The following is a 27718-nucleotide window of genomic DNA, read 5'->3' as shown; positions in this document are numbered from 1 at the left end:
ATATGTAAAGCATAGATATTGAAGCACGAATATAACCCTGAGATAAGAGAATTAAATAGTGTGATAAAATCATAATTGCATCATTTAAATAAGTTTAATTAATTAATTAATTAGCTAATTAATTGCTTGGCGCAACTCTGACTTTTAATATTACATTAATATATATATATATATATATATATATATATATATATATATATATATAGAGCAAAAGTTATAGAGCGACGCCTATGGGTTTATTCAGGCCATGGACTTAGGAGTGTTTTGAACTTAGGAGTGCTGACGCTATGTTTTGTAATATTGCGAATTGTATTATTGCAACTGTATATGTTTTATTTTAACTAATATTTTATTCAGTTTAGAATCTGATTTTATTGTAATTAGTCGTTTTAGCTCTAAAATTCTTTTTTAAAAAATGACTTTTGGCATCCACAAATTTGAGTGGCGCAGTCAGTATCTAGGTCAAACGGGTTTAAGGAATATAAATTCGGTTCGTTTCAACGATTTATTGACATTAAATCGGAAGTGTTATATTCCTGTGGGTGGATTAAGTAGCCCTTTATAACAGGAATCGTGTTAAGTGGACTTTTCGAGTGAATATCGAAGATACCTGCCTAGTCAAACCTTCTGAGTGAACCAGCTTACATGGAGTAGAGAATTCTGCTCTGGTAAGTGCTTATGTCGTATAGGGAGCGTAAAATTCTAATAAATTTTGATTCATCAGACTCATATTCTGACTCAAAACTCCCTATTAAAGATAATTTTTGTTCTAATTCCTTCTTAATAAATAATCGTACTTCTAATTAAAATTTTTACTTAAAAAATAAAAGAAAAATGGCAATCACACAATTAAAAAAGGAATATCTTGACATGATTCCAGATTTCCACGGAGAAAATACATTACTTTCTAGATTCGTGGAAATCTGTGAAAAATTGATTAATAAATTTTATAATACAGTTGATTCAGATGATTTTCAGAATGAATACCTTATGTCTAGCATATTAGCAAAAGTAAAAGGTGAAGCTGCTATTAACATTTCAGCATGTGTAGTTAGGACCTGGCAAGATCTTAAAGAGGCCTTGCTAAATACATACGCTGATAAAAGAGATATTTATACTCTTAGTATAGAAATGTCAGAATTCAAGCAAAATAATGAAACCTTCTTTGAATTCTTTTGAATTTACAAATATCTTTAATTACTACACGTTCTAATGACCAAGAGTTCTTAATTTTGTCAAACTATTTTAGGAATTTAGCCCTACGAGAATTATTACGTGATCTAAAAGAACCACTTGGCACCTTCATGCGAACTAAAAACCCTAAGGATTTAAATTCTGCACTAAGTATTTTAACTAACGATTTTCAAATTTATTTAAATGAAAATAATTCTTCACAATTTAGGCAAACAAAGAATTCAAGCCCCACCTATAACAAACTCCACATAATTTCAACAAACAACAAGACAACCATTAGCATCAACCTCTTTTTCAAATAATAACAGAGGAACTAATATTTTTACAAATAACAGAAGTAGTAATGTCTTTAAATCAAATCCAAATCAAAGATTTCAAACCCCAACTCCAATGAGTACCACTAGTCAAAATACTTTTAGACCAACAAATTTTGGAAATCAAAGACGCTTCAATAATACATTTTCAAGTCAACCACAAAATATCATAGCTGAGGAGCTACATAATATTGGCGATACCGAGGAAGTTGAATTAACTAATGAGAATCATTTTTTAGAGAACAAAGCCTCGGAAAATCCATAATTACTCAAGTTGAACTTTTAAATCTGATAAATAACGAAAGTGAATTGCCGTACATTGTATTTCCTGAGCATAATCTTAAAGTACTAATAGACACTGGGAGCACAAAATCGTTTGTAACCCCAGAAGTCGCTGAAAAATATTTTAAAAATTCAATTTTTCGTAAACCCTTTCAAATTTCAACAGCACTTGGAGCAAAACAGGAAAATTACTATACTGAAATTCCCTTATCAAAAATTTTTAATACTAAAAATAAATTAAATTTAAGTTATTGCATTTTTAAATTCCATGACTATTTTCACTGCTTATTAACTTATTAGGCCTCGATAATTTAAAAAAATTAAATGCAAAAATTGATTTGGCCAATAACGTTTTAATTACTTCGCATAGTAAGATAAAATTAAATTATTATAAAGCCGGGAATAGTGGCAATACGAATTGTATAGTAGTGCCGCCACGAACCGAGCAAGTTATCAGTTTAAATGTTGGAAATATAAAAAATGGCGATGTAATTATACCATATACACAAATCGGTAAATTAGAAATTCCGGAATGCCTTACGATGGCTGAAAACAATAAGGCTATTTGCACGATTTTGAATTCTTCTGAATCTTATTTTAAATTGGATGTAACTTCCCCAATCACGGTGGAAAAGTTAGCTGAATACGAACAAATTTTAAATCCAAATTTTAATTCCATAAATGCTGAAGAATTCAAATTCGATATTTCTAAAGTTCGAACAGATCATATGAATTTTGAGGAAAAAAATTCAATATTAAAGTTAATAATAGAATATTCCGATATCTTCCATGTCGAAGGTAACCAATTAACTTTTACTAATAAAATTAAACATACAATAAAAACAACAAACGATATACCAGTATATTCAAAATCCTATAGATATCCAGAAATTTATAGGAAGGAAGTGCAAAATCAAATCCAGAACCTGCTGGATCAAGATATTATTAGACCTTCGGATTCCCCTTGGTCCTCTCCTATATGGGTGGTCCCAAAAAAAATGGACGCCTCCAAGAAATCTAAGTTTAGAGTCGTAATAGATTATCGACGTCTTAATGCTATCACACTTGGTGATAGATACCCTTTACCTAACATTAGTGACCTATTGGATAAACTTGGACGGTGTCAATACTTTACGTCACTCGATCTCGCTTCAGGGTTTCATCAAATCGAGATGGATGAAAGCGACATTCAAAAAACTGCATTATGGTCACTACGAATTTTTGCGAATGCCTTTCGGACTCCGTAACGCCCCAGCAACATTCCAACGGGTTATGGATAATATCCTAGAAGGTATACAAAATGAAAAATGTTTGGTTTATCTTGACGATATAATTATATTTAATACAAGTCTACAGGAGCATCTAGTTAATTTAAAAGAAGTATTTCAAAGATTAAGAGAATCAAATTCCAAAATTCAAATAGATAAATCTGAGTTTTTAATGAAAGAAGTAGCATATTTAGGTCACATCGTAACGCCAGAAGGTGTTAAGCCGAACCCAGACAAAATAAAAGCTATAAAAAATTTTCCAATACCCAAAAATACTAAACAATTAAAAGGATTTTTAGGACTTTTAGGTTACTATAGAAAATTTATTAAACATTTTTCTAAACTTACTAAACCACTAATTACTCGCCTAAAGAAAAATGCTGAAATTAATATAAGTGATTCAGATTACATTAAATGTTTTGAAACTTGTAAACAACTTCTCATAAACGAACCCATATTACAGTATCCTGACTTCTCCCGTCCTTTCAATCTCACTACAGATGCTAGTAATTTTGCGCTAGGAGCCGTACTTAGTCAAGGAAAGATTGGATCTTGCCAATTGCTTATGCAAGCAGAACTTTGAACAACTGAGAAATCAATTACCCAACAATTGAGAAAGACAATTGAGAAAGAGTTACTGGCAATAGTATGGGCTGTCAAATATTTTCGCTCGTATTTATTTGGACGACGCTTTACTATTATTACTGATCATAAACCACTACAGTGGTTATTTTCATTGAAAGATCCCAACTCCAAACTAGTAAGATGGCGCTTGAAACTAGAAGAATATGATTATGTAATCATTTATAAAAAAAAGATCTTTAAATACAAATTGTGATACATTATCCAGAATAGAGCTAAACGTCAATGAAACAAAAAATTTGGAAAACACAAAAAATATTTTCGAATATATGGAAACACTTAATGAACAAGCTCAACAAGATCTTACTAATGAACCAGATACAGAATCGCTGATTGTTGAAATAGATGAAGATAATAGACAAGAAGAAAACCATGATGACGGTGAGACGATACACACCAATGTAGAAAATCCTACCCCCGGAATTCCTATTTCCGAAAACCCTGTAAACACGGGAATTAACCAAATTTTTATCTCTGAAGTTAATTTTAATCCTGCTGGTCCCACTATAATCAAATTATTTGATAAAAGACAAAGAATTCTTGTCCAGTTCTCAAAAAACAATTTTGAGCGTGATGTTATTGATTTTATTAAAGAATATACCATATCCAAAGTAAAATATCACCTTTATTTTGAAGACCCAGTATATGAGAAATTTAGCGTTGTTATCCAAAAATATTTTAAAAATTCTTAAATATCATTTATTAATTGCACTAAGAAACTTATCGATGTTCCTTTAAACGAAATTAAAGAAATAATTCAAAACTATCATGAAGGCAAGCAAAATCATAGAGGTTTAGACGAAACGGATAACCGAATTAAATCATTATATTATTGGCCCAATCAACGAGCTTCTATACAAACTTATATTAATGAATGCGAAATATGCCAAATAACAAAATATGATAGGAATCCCATAAAGCCAATATTTAGCATTACTCCTACAGCAATTAATTCATTTCAGATTTTACATTTAGATTCCATAACTCTTGAAAATACAAAATTTTTAACAAAATCATACAGACCTATCTCTCTAACCTGTTTATTATGTAAACTGTTTGAGAAAATGATTAATTCAAGATTAACATGGCTTCTAGAAAAATATGCAATAATTGACTCAGCGCAATCCGGTTTCAGACGTCACCGTTCAACTCTTGACAATTTAGTCCTATTACAAACACAAATAGCTTCCGCTATTTCAAACAAACATGATCTGATCGCTACTGTCTTTGATATAGAAGGAGCTTTCGATACTATCTCGCGCCAAGCCATTCTTGAAAAGCTTCGTCAATACAAGATAACAGGAAACATTTACTCCTTCATAAAAAACATTTTACAACAAAGAACGTTCAAAGTGAAAACAAATGGGGAAATTTCGGCGACATTCGGGCAAGATAATGGAGTTCCTCAAGGTTCAGTACTCAGTACAACACTGTTCATTCTTGCAATAAATGATATTTATTCCAGTATTTGTCCACCAGTCAAGCACTTAATATACGCAGATGACCTTATTTTATATTGTCAGGGAAAAAGTACAATCGCCACATGCAACGTACTCCAAATCGCTGTAAATCAACTTAGCGAATGGTCCAAAAAACCGGATTAGCCCTTTCAACGACTAAATCCAAATTAATACGGTTTAGCAGAAGACCCTGCAGCCAAAGTCCAATTATCACCCTTAATGGAACTCCATTGCAACTAGTTACTCATCACAAAATACTTGGTTTAACGTTTGACAGTAGGCTAACTTGGAAACAGCATATTAGTGTATTAAAGGGCAATGCAATGAAGAGACTCAATATCATCAAGGCACTATCAAATTACAAATGGGGTGCGGACGAAACCATCTTACATAAAATATATATAGAGCTTTAATCCGCTCAAAACTGGACTACGGCAGCTTCATATATATGTCTGCATCAAAATCTGACTTAAAGCTACTGAACTCTGTGCATAACACTTCTATTCGTCTTTGCTTAGGCGCTTTCAAATCCAGTCCCATAGATAGCCTTTACTGCGAGGCTAATGAACCACCTCTCTGGATTCGACGAGAGTATCTTCTCCAATCTTACTTTGCTTCCGTATCCGCAAACCCATCCAATCCAGTCTACCATTTAATTACTTCGACATCGCCTCCGGAGACCCCACAAAGGATCCAATCAATAATAGACATCCAGAAATTAACTCTAAGAAATACCATCGACCTTACTAAAACACATCCCTTCCCAATCCCGGATACCCCGCCTTGGAATAGACCAATCCCACATTTAATCACTTGTCTATTAGAATACAGTAAACATGAAACCTCAAGCCTTCTCATAAGACAACACTTCAAAGAAATTATAAGCAAGTTCCAATTCCAAACAATTCTGTATACAGATGCCTCCAAAAGCGAAGCAGGCGTTGGATGTGCCGTTACCACACATGATGAAGTAATCAAATCATCTTTTTTACCGAATTTATGCAGGGTATACACTGGAGAACTTTATGCAATACTAGAGGCTTTTAAAAAACTAAAAACAGATCATAAAAACCAAGCAATATGCACAGACTCGCTGTTGTCACTACAATCGATAAAAAGCCTATACTCTCAGCATCCCTTAGTTCAAGAAATCCATAGGACACACAATGCACTCGCTTTTCAAGGTGTAGATGTCACGATCATCTGGCTACCATCTCATGTCGGCATCCCCGGTAATGAAAAAGCAGACCAAGCAGCCAAGCAAGCTTCTTGTGTAAACAGTCAATCCTCAAAAGCCCAACATATTCAAATCCGTAATGACCTAAAGCAAATCTTCAAGCAACAACAATATCATATCTGGCAAACCCACTGGAACACAATCAAGAGTGCATTACATGATATCCGGCAGACTGTTGAAAAATTTGAACTTCCAAATATGTCTAGAAACGAAAAAGCTGTCATCCGAAGATTAAGAATAGGACATACCCGATTCACACATGAATATTTAATGAAATCCGAGCCGAAGCCCAATTGCCAAATCTGCTCAAGTGTATTAACCGTGAAACATATCCTGATCGAGTGTCCCCGGTACGCAAAACACAGAGTGCAACATAAACTTAAGTCAAATATCAAAGACGTTTTAAACTCGCTTGATCAAGTCTTTAACCTAATTGGTTTCTTGAAAGACATTCAGTTGTTCAACAGATTATGACCCATTGTTTTCTATGTATTTTACCTTTAACTTATATCTTAGTGATAAAACTGTTGTATTATTTAGTCATAGGCTCTAAACTTATAGATTAACCTGTTTAACCTGATTAACCACTGTAGCAATTAGTAACATGTATTCATTGTAATAATTATTGTACACAATATTGTTTGTGCCAATGGCCATTGCAGCCGAGACACATTAATTTAAATAAAAAAAAAAGTAAAACGACCTAAACGGAAATCTTATATTTTTCCAGGTTCGTCACAATCGGACATACAACAGCCGAAATAAAGGATATCACCCACAACCTAGTCATTCTACCTATAAAAGTAGGAACCGCAAAACTCCAAAAATCTAGTCATACATTTGTACATTTTTATAATTTAAAACCACTTGTAACTGAATATGAAAACCTGAACAAGCAATTTGAGTATCTTAAAAATACATTTCTAACAGCGAATTCTTTAGATCAGAGACGTACAACTACGTTAATATTATTCAATATATCAAAAATAGCACACAAGAAAAATTTAGCGGTCTAAATATTCATATTAATTTAACAAGAAGGAAAAGGGGCTTGATTAATGGCTTTGGTTCAATAGTAAAAGCAATCACATGTAATTTAGACGCCGAAGATGGCGAGAAGATAAATTTAATACTAGAACATTTGAAAACTAATCAACTAAAATTAGAATATCAGATACTTAATCAATATTCTCTTAGTCAACAAATCATAGATAACTTCAATAAAACCATTCAAGATATTCAAACAAATGAAATAATCCTTAAAACAAAGATTTTTTAAATAAAAGAAATTGTCGATTTTCAAACCAAATTTGAGAACGTTATTTATCTAAAAGACATGTTCAATGAACTCATTATCACATATAATTCCATACTTGATGTAATGGAGACTGTAGAAAATTCTATTAGTTTGTGTAAGCTCAAAACCTTACACCCTAGTATTATCAAATCTAGTGATCTATTTCGAGAGTTACAAAGAATCTCTTTATTTTACAAAACACAATTACCATTTGAATTAAAACACGAAAATATTTTAGATTTTGAATCCATTCTGGAAATCACCTGTAAAATAGAGGAAAACCAAATTCAATATTTTCTGACAATTCCTATCGATTTTGAGAACATCTTTGATCTCTACTATTTATTACCTATACCCACACAAGTTGAGTCAGAATTTGCAATATTAATACCTTATAGAAGATATTTCTTAAAAAATAAAAATACAATAATACCTCTCAACGACATCTGCACCCATGGTCAAATTTTCCAATGTCCAAGCCGTCTACAAAATAACCAAGAACACATATGCGAAAAGGAAATAATCTTACAAGAAAACTTCAGTAAATGTCAATATATTAAGGCAGACATCCAAGGCGGACATCGAAATCATACCAGAGATGAACCAGTTTTTGGCAATATTTCCTATGAAGAAAAAGTTAACTTTCAAATGCTCTGAAGGAATTCAAATTAAAACACTGACAGGCATCTTTCTGATCGAAAATACACAGTGTACAATCCTTTTCAGAAACCAAGAATTGTTGTTCCAAGATCGAACCTTTGGACAACCAATATTAATCACCGAGCCGAAATTAAAGTTTAAATAATTAAGCGTTTCACCTATGAAAACAACTTTGAACAATTTAAAATTTGAAAAAGTCCAACGAACAGAATCACACCCATCATGGAACAAAGAGAAAATTACCACATTCCCAGCATTTGGACGCTCATATTATATCTTTCCATCGTTGTAATAATCATTTACATTATCTATAAGAAAATATCGACAAGAACAAGAAAAGAAACCAAAAGAAAGAAAGACATAAGAATGTCAAACATACAGGACCCAGACGATTCCAGTTCGAAAATCCACCTCCCACAAGGAGCTTCAATCTAGGGGAAGAGGAGTTATAGAGCGACGCCTATGGGTTTATCCCATAGACGTCCAGGCCATGGACTTAGGAGTGCTGACATGGTCAAAGACATTGAACTTTGGAGTGTTGACGCTATGTTTTGTAATATTGCAAATTGTATAATCTGTATATGTTTTATTTTAACTAATATTTTATTCAGTTTAGAATCTGATTTTATTGTAATCAGTCGTTTTAGCTCTAATAAATTCTTTTTTAAAAAAGGACTTTTGGCATCCTCAAATTTGAGTTATATATATATATATATATATATATATATATATATATATATATATAATATATATATATATATATATAATATATATATATATATATATATAAATATATATATATATATATATATATATATATATATAACAGATATTTTTGACAGTTGGGGGACAGTTGTATTTTTAACTTGGAATGTTGAAGTATATAGTTGTCAGTTAGTTAAAAAGTATTGTAATATTGTTGGTGTTGAATAAAGTTAATTTTCAAGAAGTGTAACACCATTCTAAGAACAGGGATTATGAGAGGAATCGAAATATGAGAAAACATATAGGGTGCTTTATTTAAAAAAAATTGTATATTTCCTTTACAAGGTAGTTATTAAAGTTATTACTCAACATGTACAATTCAGCATACATTCCAAGCCTGAACAATATATATATATTCATTTTTTCTAAAAATTTTTTTGGATGTTTTGTACCATAATGGAATTAGGGACTAATTTCGCACTAAAAGCTCTCTCTCTCTCTCTCTCTCTCTCTCTCTCTCTCTCTCTATATATATATATATATATATATATATATATATATATATATATATATATATATATATATATATGTATGTATGTATGTATGTATGTATTCAGTGCGTTCATAAAGTGTGGAAACGGTCTATTTTCTCATGACTTAATTATTTTCGGAGTTAAATTTCTGACAGGTCGATTTTTATTTTTGTTTTTTAACCTTTTTGGAAAAAAATAACTTCTACCCACACTATCTAAGCAGATGTGACGTCATCGATAATTTTTTTTAAATAGAAAGGGCATATTTTTATCTAAAAAATTAAAAGCCCATAATTTTCTGAGTAAAACCGTACCAAACTCATCACATTAAACCTTTAGTATAGAGAGTGCAAAGGAAACCAGTGCTCGTATTTCTTAAAATTTAATTTAAAATTTATTTTTAAATCCTCCCCCTTTTTAAATTTAATTTCTGTTTCGTCCCCCCCTTTTTTAAGTGTTTTCTGTGTGTTTTCTGTGTGTCTTAAAGTGTCCCCAATTTTAATTTTTTAACTTTAAATATTGGACTTTACAACCATTTGCCACATATTACAAAAGAACTTTATCAAAGAAATTTGATAATTACAAGTTGATAGAATTGCACACCCACACAATTTGTACATCTATTCTCATTCATTGTCTCACAACTGTCACCTTCAAAAATAAAAATCTCAATAAATAACACACATTTCATAAATATATCTCTAGAATAAATATAAATAACTTTTAAATAACTTAATGGTATAGAACATTACTTTCATCAAACAAACAATTACATTACACCTATCTCTACTTCATTGGATAAAATATGTCTCCTCAAGAACTTCCCCGTTTACTGTCAAACAATTACAATAGCAGACTTGAGTTCTACAATCAACAATACAGGATAGTTTGAACCATGTTCTTTCAACCATCAATTAATAGAGTACCGGCATGTAAGTAATGTTTTATTTATTTGTTCATTAATTAATTTATTACAGTTTAATAGACTATTTTACCAATTTGTGGGTCTTACCTTGTCTGATTAAACATTTTATTCATTTTGAAAAACTACAGGCATGTAATATTGGCATAATTACTGTAATTTATATAATTTATTTCATCTATCTGTGTTTATCTTTATTAGACAACACCCTAATATGGGTTTATTATTTCAGCATTTATTTAACTTTGTATCGAGACCTGAAGATGCTTTGCATATTGTAGAAAGCGAAACCGGTCGTCTGGATAGCTAAATTAAATTGATTGTGAGTAAGTCTAATTTATTATTTCTTTTACCTTTTGAAATGGACTCACACAAGCAACACATTCATGATTTGAAATTTAATAATTTAATGTATAATGAAATTACCACTCCTGGCTTCCTGAATGCTGCCGGTAAAATGGTGTTTTATTAAGACAAACACGCCACTAACGTAAAAAGACAGTAAAACCTTGAGGTCATTAATTATGACAGAACAGAAAGGTGAAATACCAACCCTAATAATAGAGCGGTTTATTTAAATGATAAGATGAGTTTGGGTGACAACCTGCTTGTAAGGAACCAATAAATGAAAGGAAAGGTGGTTAATAACATCAAATTCCCCCATTGATCGGCTAAGAAAAAACAAACAAACAAGTGAGGTCAAACCAAAAACTCATATATAAATCGTCAACGTTGTGGCTGGTTAATCAGCCACAGGTGAAGATCAATTATAATTTCCAACAGTCCAAGGTTCATACACTTGGAGCTGCAAATGAAAAAGAATTCTATGAATCGCTTCAATTATATAACTGTATTTAATTAAACACTATTTGATTAAAAACAGTTAATACAAATATGTGTATATGCAACACGAGACTAGGTCAAAATCAATGCAAGTTGCATAAGTGTAAGTAACTTACAGTAACTTACAGTAATATTTCTTACTTATATCAACTTAAACTTATGTAACTTTTGACATAGTCACTCGTTGCATATTCACACATATATATTAACATATAGAATAAATTTAAATATAAAATAGAATATAAGAAATATTTGTTACTTATATTAACTGTTAATATAAGTAACAAATATTTCTTATATTCTATCTTATATTTAAATTTATTCTATATGTTAATATATATGTGTGAATATGCAACGAGTGACTAGGTCAAAAGTTACATCATAAGTTTAAGTTAATATAAGTAAGAAATATTTCTTTGTTTTTATTTTATTTAAATTTATTGTACTTCTTAGTACTAAGTACTTACTACTTAGTACTAAGAAGTATTCTGATTGAGAATTCCTACCCATCCTCTCTCATTAATAAATACCTTTACTTACAAAGCTATGGCTCCTCTTTAGATGACATACCCAATGGTGACCAACTTGGAATAATATCAAATAATTCAATTAATAGCATTGTTCTGCCTGATACTGATCTTGGGACTCCTACTACCCATTATTCATCTTTACCTTACTTTCCTCAAGTTACTAAGAAACTTATTAAACTTTATAAACAAAAAAACATACCTGTGAAAATCGCTGTTAAGAATGCTAAGACTGTTAGAAATTTGTTTTCAAAAACTAAAACACCCTTGTCCCTTCTGGAACAAGTTAATACCATTTATCACATACCTTGTGCTGAGTGTGACTCATGTTATATCGGTCAGACAGGGAGATCATTGAAAGGGCGCCTTACTACACATCGTAGTGACATCAATTTATCTAAACATACTTGTGCTCTTGCCCAGCATGCTATTGATACCAAGCACAAGATAGACTTTAATGAAGTTAAGATTCTTGGCACAGAACGTAATCTCGTCAAAAGACAGTTTTTGGAAATGTGTTCAATACTTAAACACCCGAATGCTCTTAATAAAAGAACAAACATCAGTAACTTGAGCCAAATATATCATGATTTAATATTGCAGAATTAGGCTTATCAAGCTATTTACTTTATCATTGTCATTTAAGGTGTACAGGTTTACCATATTTTCTTACTAAATAATTAAATACATATAAACATATTACAATAAATTTAAATAAAATAAAAACAAAGAAATATTTCTTACTTATATTAACTTAAACTTATGTAACTTTTGACATAGTCACTCGTTGCATATTCACACATATATATTAACATATAGAATAAATTTAAATATAAAATAGAATATAAGAAATATTTGTTACTTATATTAACTTACACTTATGCAACTTGCATTACTTTTGACCTAGTCTCGTGTTGCATATACACATATTTGTATTAACTGTTTTTAATCAAATAGTTCAATACAGTTATATAATTGAAGCGATTCATAGAATTCTTTTTCATTTGCAGCTCCAAGTGTATGAACCTTGGACTGTTGGAAATTATAATTGATCTTCATCTGTGGCTGATTAACCAGCCACAACGTTGACGATTTATATATGAGTTTTTGGTTTGACCTCACTTGTTTGTTTGTTTTTTCTTAGCCGATCAATGGGGGAAATTTGGTGTTATTAACCACCTTTCCTCTCATTTATTGGTTCCTTACAAGGAGGTTGTCACCCAAACTCATCTTATTATTTAAATAAACCGCTCTATTATTAGGGTTGGTATTTCACCTTGCTGTTCTGTCATAATTAATGACCTCAAGGTTTTACTGTCTTTTTACGTTGGTGGCGTGTTTGTCTTAATAAAACTCCATTTTACCGGCAGCATTCAAGAAGCCAGGAGTGGTAATTTCATTATACATTAAATTATTCAATTTCAATATTTATTAATAAAATAATGCTACCTAAAGTTAAAATTAAATCATAACTATTGCTGTATTGTTGGAAGTGCATCTATGATTTTCTTAGTTCTTCATTCTCTTTTTAAATGTTTTTTTTACTTATACATTTTTATATAAAAAACAAAACCGCATGTTCTTTTTGCTGTGCTTAGTTTGAACAAATTGTTAACTTATTTAGTTCAATTTATTGTTTATACATCGTGTAATCGTATAATGTCCATTTACTTAAGTGTCTTTACAACTTTAATATCACTGACTGCTACATATATTTTTAAGGTAACACATGCAACAACTTTTCCATGCTTGTGTAGTTTTTTCATATTGTTCTTTTTAGATGAACTGATGATGCTTTTTGATTAAGAAAGCGAAACGTCTTCAATAAATAGATGAAGTAGCCATCAACTTTGTCTTTTTTCTCCACCTTTTGACCGAAACAACCCACCAGTCTTCTGAGTGATCGTTAATATATATATATATATATATATATATATATATATATATATATATATATATATATATATATATATATATTGTATATGTGTGACTTGGTACAAGATGTGCTTAAGTCAAAATTTGATGTTTTTCAATTAAGCCAAATTTGTCTCCCTTAAAATTGTGTTGTTGTACAAATAGTAGTTTATATAATATATTTTTGATACCGATCATGTGATTTTGTTGAGATAATAAATTAGTTTATAAGTTGTAGTTAAAAATTTAACAAAAATTCTTCTTTTTTTTTGTATTTTTGAGTAACATATTCATTTCTTGCAATAAAAATTTTAGGTAAATTATTAATTGTGTATTGACATAGACAATTTAATACAAATTTATCTTTGATACATATTCTACTTAAAAATAAAGATGGGCAAGTAAATTTCTGGTGTTTACATAGCATCTTCATATATGCGCTCATCAGGTAAATATTCATCATCTACAGCTTGGGCTGGTGCTGATCTAGCAAAAATACATTAATAAAAGTACCTGCTTGATACAGAAATGTAAGGCATTAAGTCCTTGAGGTCTTTAATTTTTAATCTGATAGTGGTATTCTCTGATTGGTTAGTGGGGTTAGCGTAACTTCGCATGGACTACTGCTTAATGCAAGCTCAGAGAGTTGAGCTGAACGTGTAGCACGTGTTGCTTTCTTTCTTGATGAATCCATTACCTTAAAATAATCTGAATCAAAAGAAGTTTTATAAGAAATTTTGTAAAGTGCATCTGTGCGATACTATAACCATCTTATGTGAAGCTAAAAAATATTTTCATTGTCAGTGTTTAGTTTGCGATGCAGGTAGTGACTTTTTAGAATTTGTGAGAAATTTAGGAAATCTTTTTGTTCCATTTCTATAACTTCAATAGAAGGATTTCTCGAAACCATTCTAATTAAGTTCGCCCATTCTCTGGGTACTTTTATTTTGACAGTTGTATATTTCTTTTAAAGCAGGTTTTAAAAATTTTCCAGAAACAAACTTATTTGACGTTGAAAAATAAGTGTTTCTCTTGTTTGCATCCCGGCTCTTATTATGCTGCCAACCACTTGGATTTCTTTTTCTCTTCCTTGTTTTCTCTTCTTTTGTCAATGCATTTCTTCCTTTGCCTTTTTTATGCGAATATTAGAAGGATTCCCAACTAAATCATCATCAGATGACGACTGGGATGGTTCATAAACATCTGAACTATCAGACAAATACAAATTATTGTGCACGTCAGCGTCCTCATAATCTTTGTCTGTTTTAGTATCTAATGATAATAAAAGTAATCCGGTTGAGGTAGATGAATGGTAAGTATATGATATCAACTTATCATTATGAGAATTCCTTATACACATTTGCCAAGTTTTTCCTTGTTAATACATTTTATACACTTCTTGTCTATTTCAATTTTTTTATACCGAACTTAATTTAGTCACAAAAATAACTTAAAATCAGTGGTAAAAACTAAAATCACATCGAGCACTTTATTATCTTCAATTTAACATAGAGACTACACAAATCATAAAATAACCCTTAAGCAAACGTTGCGATGTTGCCGGTGCAAAAATCATACATTTAAACAAGAAGTGACTGTTACGACATAGACGATGTTACCATTTAATAACAGTTCTGACATTAAAAATTTAAACCTCAATAATGCCAAATCCACTTATGCATTTCTTGTACAAATTTTAACCAGAAAACCTATGTCTACATAGGTATTTCTAGTACTAATTTTAAACGAGACTTTGAGAGATAGGTATTTCTTGATTTTATGAAAATGTGATTTTTAAGGTTAGACAGACTTAGGCATGTCTTGCACTGAAACCGTTGTTGTTTTTTAAGACACTTGGACCAAAAATGTCAAAAGTGCAAAAAAGTGACTTAGGCACTTCTTGTACCGAGCCACAGAATATATATACATATGTATATATTAAACCTAGATCTAAGATTAATACTATTATGAAAATTTTTATTAAACTCACCAGTCTTCCGGGTTGATGTCTTCTTCAGGGCTTCCGAGGACTCAATCTCCCGAGCCCCTAGACACTACTACACTCACTAGTCACTTCTAGTTCACTCACTAGTTTACTACTACGACTGGGACCAGGAGACGGTTCATTTATACTGTCGATGGTGACGTGGCCTAGGTGAGGGTTAGGGTGGGGATTGGCGCGAGAGTTGGCGCGAACATTTCCGACAGCGGGATTTTGATTCGAGGATGGAGGGGGCGATATTTTCTTTATGAGAGGTCTCCATGTAGAAGGTAACCGTATGGCGTCATCTCTTTTATTAAGGCAATTTGGTCTTTTTTCTATTTCTATGGTTTCTCAGATAATTCTTGGTTTATAGAAGCGGATAGGGGCCATGATTCTGGAGTTTTCAAAATCAATTTTGTGACCTGCCTGAAGATGGTGTTGACCTAGAGCTGAAATTGAATCGGAATTGCGAACAGAAATGGAATGTTCATAAATCCTATTTTGAATTCTACGATTTGTTTGGCCTATATAGGATCGGGGGCAGTCTGCACAAGAAATTTCATAAACTGCGTACTGTTCATTTGGAATATTGTCTTTGATTGATTGGACAAAAGATGAAAGTTTTTGTTGGGGGGGTAAATATTGTTTTTATTCCTCTTGGTTTAAGAATTTTGTCGATTTTGTTAGTGACACCTTTGATGTAAGGAAGAAAAGCTTTCGTATGATAAGGGTCTAAGTCTTTGGATTGAGATTGAGTGGGAGATTGATATCTGTGGATGCTCCAGTTGATGTGATTTTCGCGGTAACCGTTTTGGATAAAGGCTTGTTTTAAACAAGAGAGCTCAGCGGATCTACTTGCATCATCGGAAAGGCGTATTGATCTGCAAACAAGGGTATTAATGACTGAATTAGGTGGATGGTGAGAGTTGGTATGCAAGTAACGATTGGTATTTGTGGGTTTTCGATAGACAGAGTAATGAAAACCTTGGGATTGGTTTTTCTTTATGAAAACATTGAGAAACGGTAGGGATGAATTAGTTTCCATCTCCATCGTGATCTGGATACTAGGATGTATACCATTCAGATGGGTTTGAAAAGACACCAAAGAATACCTGCCATGGGGACAAATTACAAATGTATCGTCAACATATTGTAGCCAACACGTGGGCTTGAGCGTTGATGTGGATAGTGCTCGGGTCTCGAAGTCTTCCATAAAGATATTGGCAATTACTGGAGATAGAGGGGGGCCCATTGGGGCACCATTTATTTGTCTGTAGCATTGATTTTGGAAGATGAAATAGGTGTTGGACATACAATGTTTAATGAGAGATAAGTGGTCTTGTTGGATACTGTATTTAGTTTTCAGAATGTTCAGAAACTCTAAACAAATTTGTTTGGCCTATATAGGCCATAAAACCTTTACAAAACGTCAAGAGATGGGACAAACAAGAAAAAAAAAGATGTCGAAGTAACTTGTCCAAAAGTTGTTAATAATGAAAAGATGGGAGGTGTCGATGTATGTGATCAAATGATTAAATGTTACAGAACCTTTTTTAAAACTCGTAAATGGACTTTTAAAACTATCCATCTTTTATCTTATTTATCCATCGTTAACGGCTAGATGGAATATCGAAAAGATTGTAAAAACAATAAATACAAAACAAAAGATATCTTGGACCTGCTACAATTCCGGTTAAATTTGGGTGAATTTTTGATCTGTGCAACAAAAACCAGAAGATCAGAAAGAGACAATGAAGATAACACAGAAGAATCCAGTATTAAAAGGGTTAAGTTCGCTTCAATGCCCTGTCGTGACAAAACACATGTCGTCTAGAAACCTGTCAAAGTAGATCAAGAATAAGATGTAGTAAGTGTGATGTTTATCTTTGTGTAAGTAACAAACAAAACTGTTTTGTTCAATTTCATTACAAATAACTTTATTCAATAAATTTGGTTTCATTTTTCTCAAATTAGTTTCATTATCACAATTGTGCTAGTTATCTGTGTGCTACTGTATGACACAATTGTGCTAGTTCTTGAATCCTGTCAAATGTCACTTTGAAAATTATGCAAAAAATTTAACTTCTTATTAAGGTATAAACTAACATTATCCCAAAATTTTAACGCAATATAATTATTTACGGTCGGGAGCGTAAGGGTTATATTTAATACAGGGTGAGTCAAAAAGCAAGTACATTATTCTCTCAGTTATTTTAAATAGAGCACCCCGTATTATATGTCGCTGTCGAAAACTACCATTACCAAACTTTAATTTATATTTAATATTTCATATGACTACATTTATTAGTTTTTGAGATATTTTCACTATTTAAATCAAATGAATCATTAGTATTTAAATTTTTACGAATTTTAAGTATGCAATGACTGAATTGTCTAAAATTGACATTATTACTTATTAGTAATCCGGTAACCAATTTAACAAATAAAGAAAAATAATTTATTAAAAAAAACGCTAAATAAAACATTTATGAAAAAATAAAAACAACTTTTATTAAAATATTTTTAATATTTAATTACTTAAGGTGTTTAAAATGACATATTCTAAAGGACTAAATATAAATATTTATGCACGCATGAAAACGGTCATTAAATGAGTTACTTACATTACGAATTAGTTCCCTACTACCACTTCCAAATAGTTTCGTATTCTATTTTTTATCTCATCTCTTGTTGGAAGTATTTTATAAATTTCATTATTACCGTAACCCCAAAAAATGAGTCCATTTTATTAAATTCTGATGATCTCGCCATTATGCAAAAACTGCATTTGTTCAAGTATACGAAGTGGAACGTCTTCCAATAATATGGGCAATTGATTTCCTAAAAAATATAAATACATCTCACCATTTAGATTTTCTTCTATAAAAAATGGTCCCACGATATAGTTACCAACAATATCTCCCTACACGTTCAGCGACCATCTAGTTTGACTGTGTGTAACTATGTTGTATGGATTAGTTGTGACAAAATACTGAAAGTTGTGCCTAGTAACAGAACGGTTTGTATGAAATATAGCTTCATCTCCAAATAGTACATTATCGAAGAAATCTCTTTGTTGATTGATTTTATCTAATTCCCATTCATAAAATACGATTCTCTTTTTAAAATCTTACTGAATTAATTCTTAGTTCAATTGCATACGGTAAGGAAGCATTTTGATTTTTGCAAGAATTCTTTGCACAGAGTAGTAAGTTGGTTCTTTTTTTTTTGGAAATACTCCGTATACTTGTATTTGGATTTTTGACAAGTTCTTGACTTGTCCAATCGTTTTCCTCTGTCATAGTACCTTTTGTTCGTTTGTGTTTTTCATACATAACTGAACCAGTGCGGTTAAACTGATCCTTCAATGTTTCAAAACTTGCTGTTGTAGTTTGTTGCCCATCAGGAAACTGTTCATGATAAATTCTTACCGATAATTATGCATTTTTACTACATTCTTCCAATATCCAGATCATTTCATCAAGTCATCTTTTTTCTTCAGTAAGTTTATACACAAACAATTATGGTAAACTGTCCGTTTTAGACAATTCAAACATATGTAGCAGTTTAAAATTTGTGAATTTTTTAAAATTAATAATTTGCTTTAAAAAATAGAAATATCTCAAAAACTAACAAATTTAGAGATAGGGAATATTAAATAAAAATTAATGTATAGGAATGGTAATTTTCGATAGTGACATAAAATACGGGGCGTTCTATTTAAAATTAATGAGAAAAAACTATACTTGTGTTTTGACTCACCCCGTATTCGATATATAGAAAATTAGCAATATAAATCATCTTTAAAAAAAGTTGACAATTAATAAAAAAATTAGACAGCAGTAGATCAATGTTATTGTGCTTTTTTTTTAATATTTTATGCGGTGACTTGTTACGGAACTTGTTACGATTTTCATAGAAAATTGGTTATAATTTTGTAAATACCCTGTATAACATAACAAAACTTTATAATGTTGTCATGAGAAAGTAAAGAAGATTTCGAAAATTAAATTAAATACAGGCTGTTTTATTAAAAAAAAAAAAACCATAAGTTTGGTCTGCCACTATGTTATCGAAGATCCTGTAAAAATTCTAACTACTTCTGTAACGAGAACCTAAAAGTTGTATGCAATTTTTGTTATCAACTTTTATTGCTATCTATTATTATAGCGGATCTACTGAACTTTATTACACTAATCAATAACCCTGTATATACATCTTCAAACATAAAAATGTTTGAGGAAAAAGCACCCTTATCACATAGGGATATAAAAAATATATTTATACGACCTATTCTTAGACCTACCATACATATAAAATTTCATAAAGTCAATAGTATGGCAACTAACTCTATGGCACTAATATGGCAATTAAAAAATAGAGGTTAGTAATAGAAGTATAAAAATTAAGAGATATTGTATTTTCTAATACAACACCATAAAAAATAAAAGAATGTTTGGGGTGAACAACCCGTACCCCTAACGGGTAAGAAAAATAGATTACGATCTATTCTCAGATCTACCAAATATATATGTTAAATATCTTATAACTAATTCAGTGACAGTAATATGGCTATTAAAAATAGGAGTTAGCAATAGAGGGGTGAAAATTTGGGGTAAACCACCCTTATCCCTTAGGGGTATGGAAAATACATTACGACCTATTTTTAGACCTACTGAATACATATATATATATATATATATATATATATATATATATATATATATATATATATATATTTATATATAAATATATATATATATATATATATATATATATATATATATATATATATATATATATATATATATATATAAAAGTAGTCCAAAATTTTTTGACTAGTTTGGAAAAAAATATATGTAAAATACTTTTTTCTTTTTGGGTGTGGTAGTCAATAAAAACAGAGCTTTGCTAAGGCGTACTATTTATTCTGAATCCAAGCTTTCGGTGGTTTTTTTGCCACCTTTATCAAGGTCTACAAAGAAAATTACTATGTTGTAACAGTTTGAATGGTGCCAAAAAAGGCTATAAAAAAACTATAAAAAACTTACCCGAATGTAAGATTCGTGGCAGAAACAACAACGTTAAATAACATGATATACTGAAGTTGCAATTAAACTTTAAAAATTACTGTTAAAAAAACACTTTAAAATTACTAAATACGTTAAAAGTTAAAAACAAAATGAAGGACGACATGTTAAAATAGTCGTCGTTGCAGGCTTGATTTCAGTCACATTTCACGAGGAGAAAGAGAACGTGGTGGACAATTATTGTTTAAATAGTTAGGAGAAAATACAAAAAACAACTTTGAAAATAACGTCTCACAAAATACTGTTTATGAATTTTGAGTACTACCAACTGTATTACCAACTTAAAAATAAGCGGGAAGTTAAAAATGTTATTTATGACATAAGCAATCGAAAGAAAATAGTATTTAGTAAATAGGTTTAGAAAAAATAATAACTCAAACAAAACAAAACTAAATTAGTAACTGAAGTTTGATCACAAGTATTCAATTAATACTGAAATTTTTTTAAAAAAAGAAAAGAACAAAGAAAACTCTGAGATGCAAAATAGCTTAGTCAAAAGTCAATATAAAATTGTAAATTTTGCTAAGATTCTGGATCTCAGATCTCTTATTAAGATTGTTATTATCACTCTTGCTGATATGTACCATCTCTAAGAAAGTTCTCTTAAATTTATTTTTCTCTCTGGCTAATATTTTTACATTGTTGAAATCTATCTTATGGTCTAGATCGATAGTATGCTCTGCCAAAGCACAAGTAGGTTTGTTTAATCTACAATCACTCTTATGAGAAATAATACGGCTAGACAGATTCCTTCCAGTTTCACCAATGTACGTGGATGGACATTCAGTACATTGAATGCAATAAACAACATCTGTAGTCTCTAGAGTGGTTAGGGGTTGTTTTATTTTGCTATACAGCTGACGTATGGTTTTAATGTTCTTGTTAGCTATTTTGATATTCTTAAAGTCTTTAAAAATCTTAGTGAGTTCAACGGTTAGTTTTGGAATATATGGAAGGGCATAAAAATACACACTTGTTGAAGCTGAATTATTTTGTGCTGAGGGCACTGATTGTGACATAGTAAGTCTGTTGTTTCTATTAACAAAGGGAACATTAAAAATTAATTTATTAATCAGTCTTAGAGGATATGAATTTTCAACAAAAATATTACGTAAGAGGTTGAGATCATGTTGGAGATAATCCGGATGAGATAACCTTTTGACACGTTCTTTCATCGCTAGGACTAAATTAGTTTTCATCCTCGGAGGATGGTGAGAGTGGTAGCTTATGAATCTATTGCTACATATGGGTTTTCTATACCATTGTGTTTTCACAACATTATCCTCACATCTATGCAATCTCATGTCAAGGAAAGGCAAAGATCCCTCCCGCTCCTCCTCGCACGTGAATTGCAAGTGTGGGTTTTGTTGGTTGAACACATTTAACGTAGAATGTATGGAGTCTGCAGGTAGTGCCAAGATTAGGTCATCCACATATCTCTTTATGAACGGTATTTCAAAATTGATTTGTTGCAAACAATCTTTAATCAAGTCATCTAAGACATAATTGCACAGTATTGGTGAAATAGTGGAACCCTTTGGAGTACCAAAGACTTGTTTGTAGTAACAGTCATTAAAAATAAACACATTAGAGTCAAAAACAAAAGAAATGAGTTTTTTGATATTATCTAAGTTAAGGGTTGTGTGCATTGATGTGTCATCCCAGTGATTCTCAACGCTAACCAATATTGTGTGTAATGGTAAATTAGTGAACAGAGACACTACACTTTATCTTTTTCATCCGGATTATCTCCAACATGATCTCAACCTCTTACGTAATATTTTTGTTGAAAATTCATATCCTCTAAGACTGATTAATAAATTATTTTTTAATGTTCCCTTTGTTATTAGAAACAACAGACTTACTATGTCACAATCAGTGCCCTCAGCACAAAATAATTCAGCTTCAACAAGTGTGTATTTTTATGCCCTTCCATATATTCCAAAACTAACCGTTGAACTCACTAAGATTTTTAAAGACTTTAAGAATATCAAAATAGCTAACAAGAACATTAAAACCATACGTCAGCTGTATAGCAAAATAAAACAACCCCTAACCACTCTAGAGACTACAGATGTTGTTTATTGCATTCAATGTACTGAATGTCCATCCACGTACATTGGTGAAACTGGAAGGAATCTGTCTAGCCGTATTATTTCTCATAAGAGTGATTGTAGATTAAACAAACCTACTTGTGCTTTGGCAGAGCATACTATCGATCTAGACCATAAGATAGATTTCAACAATGTAAAAATATTAGCCAGAGAGAAAAATAAATTTAAGAGAACTTTCTTAGAGATGGTACATATCAGCAAGAGTGATAATAACAATCTTAATAAGAGATCTGAGATCCAGAATCTTAGCAAAATTTACAATTTTATATTGACTTTTGACTGAGCTATTTTGCATCTCAGAGTTTTCTTTGTTCTTTTCTTTTGTTAAAAATTTTCAGTATTAATTGAATACTTGTGATCAAACTTCAGTTACTAATTTAGTTTTGTTTTGTTTGAGTTATTATTTTTTCTAAACCTATTTACTAAATACTATTTTCTTTCGATTGCTTATGTCATAAATAACATTTTTAACTTCCCGCTTGTTTTTAAGTTGGTAATACAGTTGGTAGTACTCAAAATTCATAAACAGTATTTTGTGAGACGTTAATTTCAAAGTTGTTTTTTGTATTTTCTCCTAACTATTTAAACAATAATTGTCCACCCACGTTCTCTTTCTGCTCGTGAAATGTGACTGAAATCAAGCCTGCAGCGACGACTGTTTTAACATGTCGTCCTTCATTTTGTTTTTAACTTTCAACATATTTAGTAATTTTAAAGTGTTTTTTTAACAGTAATTTTTAAAGTGTAATTGCAACTTCAGTATATCATGTTATTTAACGTTGTTGTTTCTGCCACGAATCTTACATTCGGGTAAGTTTTTTATAGTTTTTTATAGCCTTTTTTTGGCACCATTCAAACTGTTACAACATAGTAATTTTCTTTGTAGACCTTGATAAAGGTGGCAAAAAACCACCGAAAGCTTGGATTCAGAATAAATAGTACGCCTTAGCAAAGCTCTGTTTTTATTGACTACCACACCCAAAAAGAAAAAAGTATTTACATATATATATATATATATATATATATATATATATATATATATATATATATATATATATATATATATATATATAGTTAAAATATGTAAAATTGAAAATAATATTGGTTTGCTTTTGCCATACATATTGAAGAACTGATCATACGATAACAAAGGTGCTGCCGGTCAGCACTGACGGTCAGCGCTGAGCGTCGGATACATGTGAAATGGCACTTCCCATAGTTTGGTTATCTATTACATATATATTAAGCTAATTTGTGCATTTACTTTCTTCTTTATTATTTACTTTAAAATAAACAAATGATCCATAGTCGAACGTTTGCTATTAACCCACATTGTTCTTCTGCTTCTCTATACCTTCACTTATTTTCAGTTAATTTTTGATTATTTTTTTACAGCCTGCTAAACGTTGGTGTTACTATAATGGCTCTATAATTATTGCCTTTATTTATCTCCTTTTTATATTATATCCGAGATAAAAATAATAAAGTACAGTTTAGGAAAAGGATGTCAAAAAACGATGAAAAAAGTACTTTGGTAGTTAATTTAATGAATAACAAACGGAGAAGTTGTTCAATAACCTCAAAAAGTAATTTTAGGATAGACAGGAACAAGTACGAGCTAATATTATAGCTATATTAGTACCTGTTTAGCAAAACATGGGAGATATACAACAGTGGATAATTAATTAATTAATAATTAATTAATTATTACACCACGAAAATATGGAAGAGAGTAATTGATAGACAGATACCTAAAGAAACCGAAATATCCTATAGTCGATATTCATTGATCTTGGGAAAGTATCTGATAGAGTTTCTCAGGAGATTCTGTGGTGGGCGTTAAATAAGAAAGGAGTTTCCGGTGAATATGTGAAGATTGTGAGATACATGTATGAGGAAGTAACAACTGGCATTACAGTACGTACCATTCTGCCTTTGTAAAGAATAATTAACTAAACTAAACTAACTAACTAACTAAACTAAATATTAACTAAGAACAACTAACTAAAAACAACTTGACTAAACTTGAATTGACTAAACTAAGTAAAAACAGAAACTAAATATTGGGCTATAAACGCTTTTGCAAACTAAACACAACTAGAGAATTGACAAACGTCAACTTTTTTTGACAAATAACCAAAGGATGACGTTAGAATTTTTATTAATGAAATGCCAAATTAGAATTTTAGTGTTTATTTAATTTATTCGTCAAAAGCATCTTAAATCCAAACAAAATTAGTATGATTTGTTAGGTATATTAAAATAATTGAATTTTCGCATTTAATCAATAAATATTCTAACGTTCGCCTCTGGTTAATTGTCAAAAAAGTTGACGTTGACGTAAAAACAACTAGAGAATTGAAAAACGTCAACTTTTTGACAAGTAACCAGAGGAGGAGGTTTTTATTATTTATTAATTAAATGCGAAACTACAATTTTAGTATTTATTTAATTTATTTATCAAAATGAGCTTAAACTCAAATAACATTATTATGAATGAATAGGTATTTTCAATACCTTTCAAACGAGGTATCGCTTGCCATAAGGTCCCATTTAAAATTATCTGTCACAGTGGCGCTGTGACGTCACCTGTCACTATTACGTCACCTGTTATGACTAGTTAAAAAGCCTACGTCGGTTTATTATCTCCCTTCAAATTTCACTATTATAAGTATAACCGTTCAAAAGATACGAGGGGGGGAACGGACTTTTGACTAGCACTGTATATATATATTTATATAGATACATTTATTTATTGCATGGATATCGTTTTAATACTCGGGGATTACTCTACGAGGAGTCCTACATTCGGATAAAAAGAAGTTAATTTTATGTCTTACAGACGAGAGTAGGTAACTGGGTATTGTTTTTATAATATTATCTTTAAAAATACTATCTATAAATGCCGAATCACCGTTATACCATGCGTTGGTACGCAATTTCTTGCAAATTATTGATAAAACCTTAATGCTCTGAGAAGACAAGCCAATTTAAAATAAAAGCTTTTTCAAAAATGCTTTCAGAAGATAATCGATTTAGCAGGAATTTTAAATGAAATAAAGTTAAAGTATATAAACATTAATCGATTAAAATGTTTTAAACTATCTCACGTATCAAGTAAATGGAATAAATATTGTAAATCAATACTGAAAATGACATTAAATTTTTGTCTCATTGGTTCTATGGTTCTGAATGTATGAAGGTCGTTCTGTATGCTGAGAATCATTATTTTAGTTTTAAAGTGAATATTTGGATTGTAAATTGACTAATTTTTGGACATTTAAACATAAAAGTAAAAGTGTTACCTACAATCTGACTATAACTGTTGCATGGGACTGTTTATTTGTTTATCTTTAAACCTTTTTTGTACTCATTGGTGAAATATTACTACATTTCAAGTTACCTTTCGCTTCACGCCTATTTTATAGACAACCAGTTATATTCAAGGGTGTTTGTTGCTATCTAGACACTGGTCAATAATTACAGTGGTAGATAATCCTACTCCTCATCATCTTGTTGCTTTTGACTACAAGGACAACAAAATTGAACAAACTATTTCAACTGTAACAAAATCCATAATGTTAACAAATAACAGAGAAAACAATAAACCAGCAGCTTCTTATGTTGCTATAGCTAAAACAAGACCTCAACCTATTTTTCCAAAAAAAAAAAAGAAAAAGCAATGATTATACATCCTCATCCTAATCTACGTTGAAGTAAGACATCGTTAATCCCACAAATGTTTGTTTTGCATTGAAAATCTAAAATAACCGAGTGTGTATCTACTTATCAAGAACCGAGCTTGTAGACCAGCTTATATTACAGCATTCCACTGTTATTGTAAATTCCGTTGAGCTAACATAAGAAGAATAATTTCCTAATTTAAGAGAATATTAATTAATATCAAATGTATGTATCAAATATATATGTATATATATATATATATATATATATATATATATATATATATATATATATATATATATATATATATATATATAGGTATCGTTAGTTTTTTTAATGGGACACCCTATATATTTAATTTTAGAAATATTCACATTATTGTAACCATGTTTTGGTTAATATTTCCTTATACCTATTGTGAACCATTACACTTTTCTACCATTTATATAAAGTTTAATATCCTCTAATGTAATTTGAATAAAAGTTGAAATTCCTTAGGAATTTATTAATCAGATACAGCATTATCGTTTACAGTGTAAAGTTGTCTTTTTCATTATACAGGGTGCTGTCAACAATTGGTATAAAACCGTCATCCTAAATTTTCGCCTGAAAAATATGTTTTTCACTATAGATCTGTATTAGTATTCTCTATACCAATCTCTTGCAGTTTTCAAATAAATTAACTTTGTACATTTTTGTCACAAAAAATTTATTTATCAAGTAGTCTATGGGATATTCTGACAAAAATATCAGCTATTGTTAATGTTTAATAGTAACCTTGTTGTATGTCATGAGTGACATTTATAATAATAATTTGCCCAATTTTCTGGACAAAATAATAATGGCTCATTTAGGATATACAAATGACGATTTTTAGAATTTAATTGTAATTTACGTTGAGTGTAACAGAAGATATCCTGAGAAGCTTCGACCAAATCATAAAACTGTAAAACGTTTAGTGAACAATTGTTTCCAGTTTGGTTAGTGTTTAAGTAAAGAGACCCACGTTGATAATAAAGACTTACACACAGATATCCTGGGATATTTT

General features: G+C 30.6%; 2 protein-coding genes across 2 annotated transcripts in view; both read left to right on the top strand.

Annotated features, from left to right (window-relative positions):
- sha (shavenoid) overlaps nt 1-27718 on the top strand; it is a 641875-nt gene that overhangs the window by 141447 nt on the left and 472710 nt on the right. The window lies entirely within an intron of this gene.
- LOC140438735 (uncharacterized) lies at nt 835-1179 on the top strand. The gene has a single exon (XM_072528380.1). It carries the CDS (start codon nt 835-837, stop codon nt 1177-1179), a length of 345 nt encoding a protein of 114 aa, XP_072384481.1.

This window comes from Diabrotica undecimpunctata, chromosome 4 (assembly GCF_040954645.1).
Source record: "Diabrotica undecimpunctata isolate CICGRU chromosome 4, icDiaUnde3, whole genome shotgun sequence".
Classification (NCBI taxonomy): Eukaryota; Metazoa; Arthropoda; class Insecta; order Coleoptera; family Chrysomelidae; genus Diabrotica; species Diabrotica undecimpunctata.
This window is presented reverse-complemented; position numbering and strand designations above follow the sequence as displayed.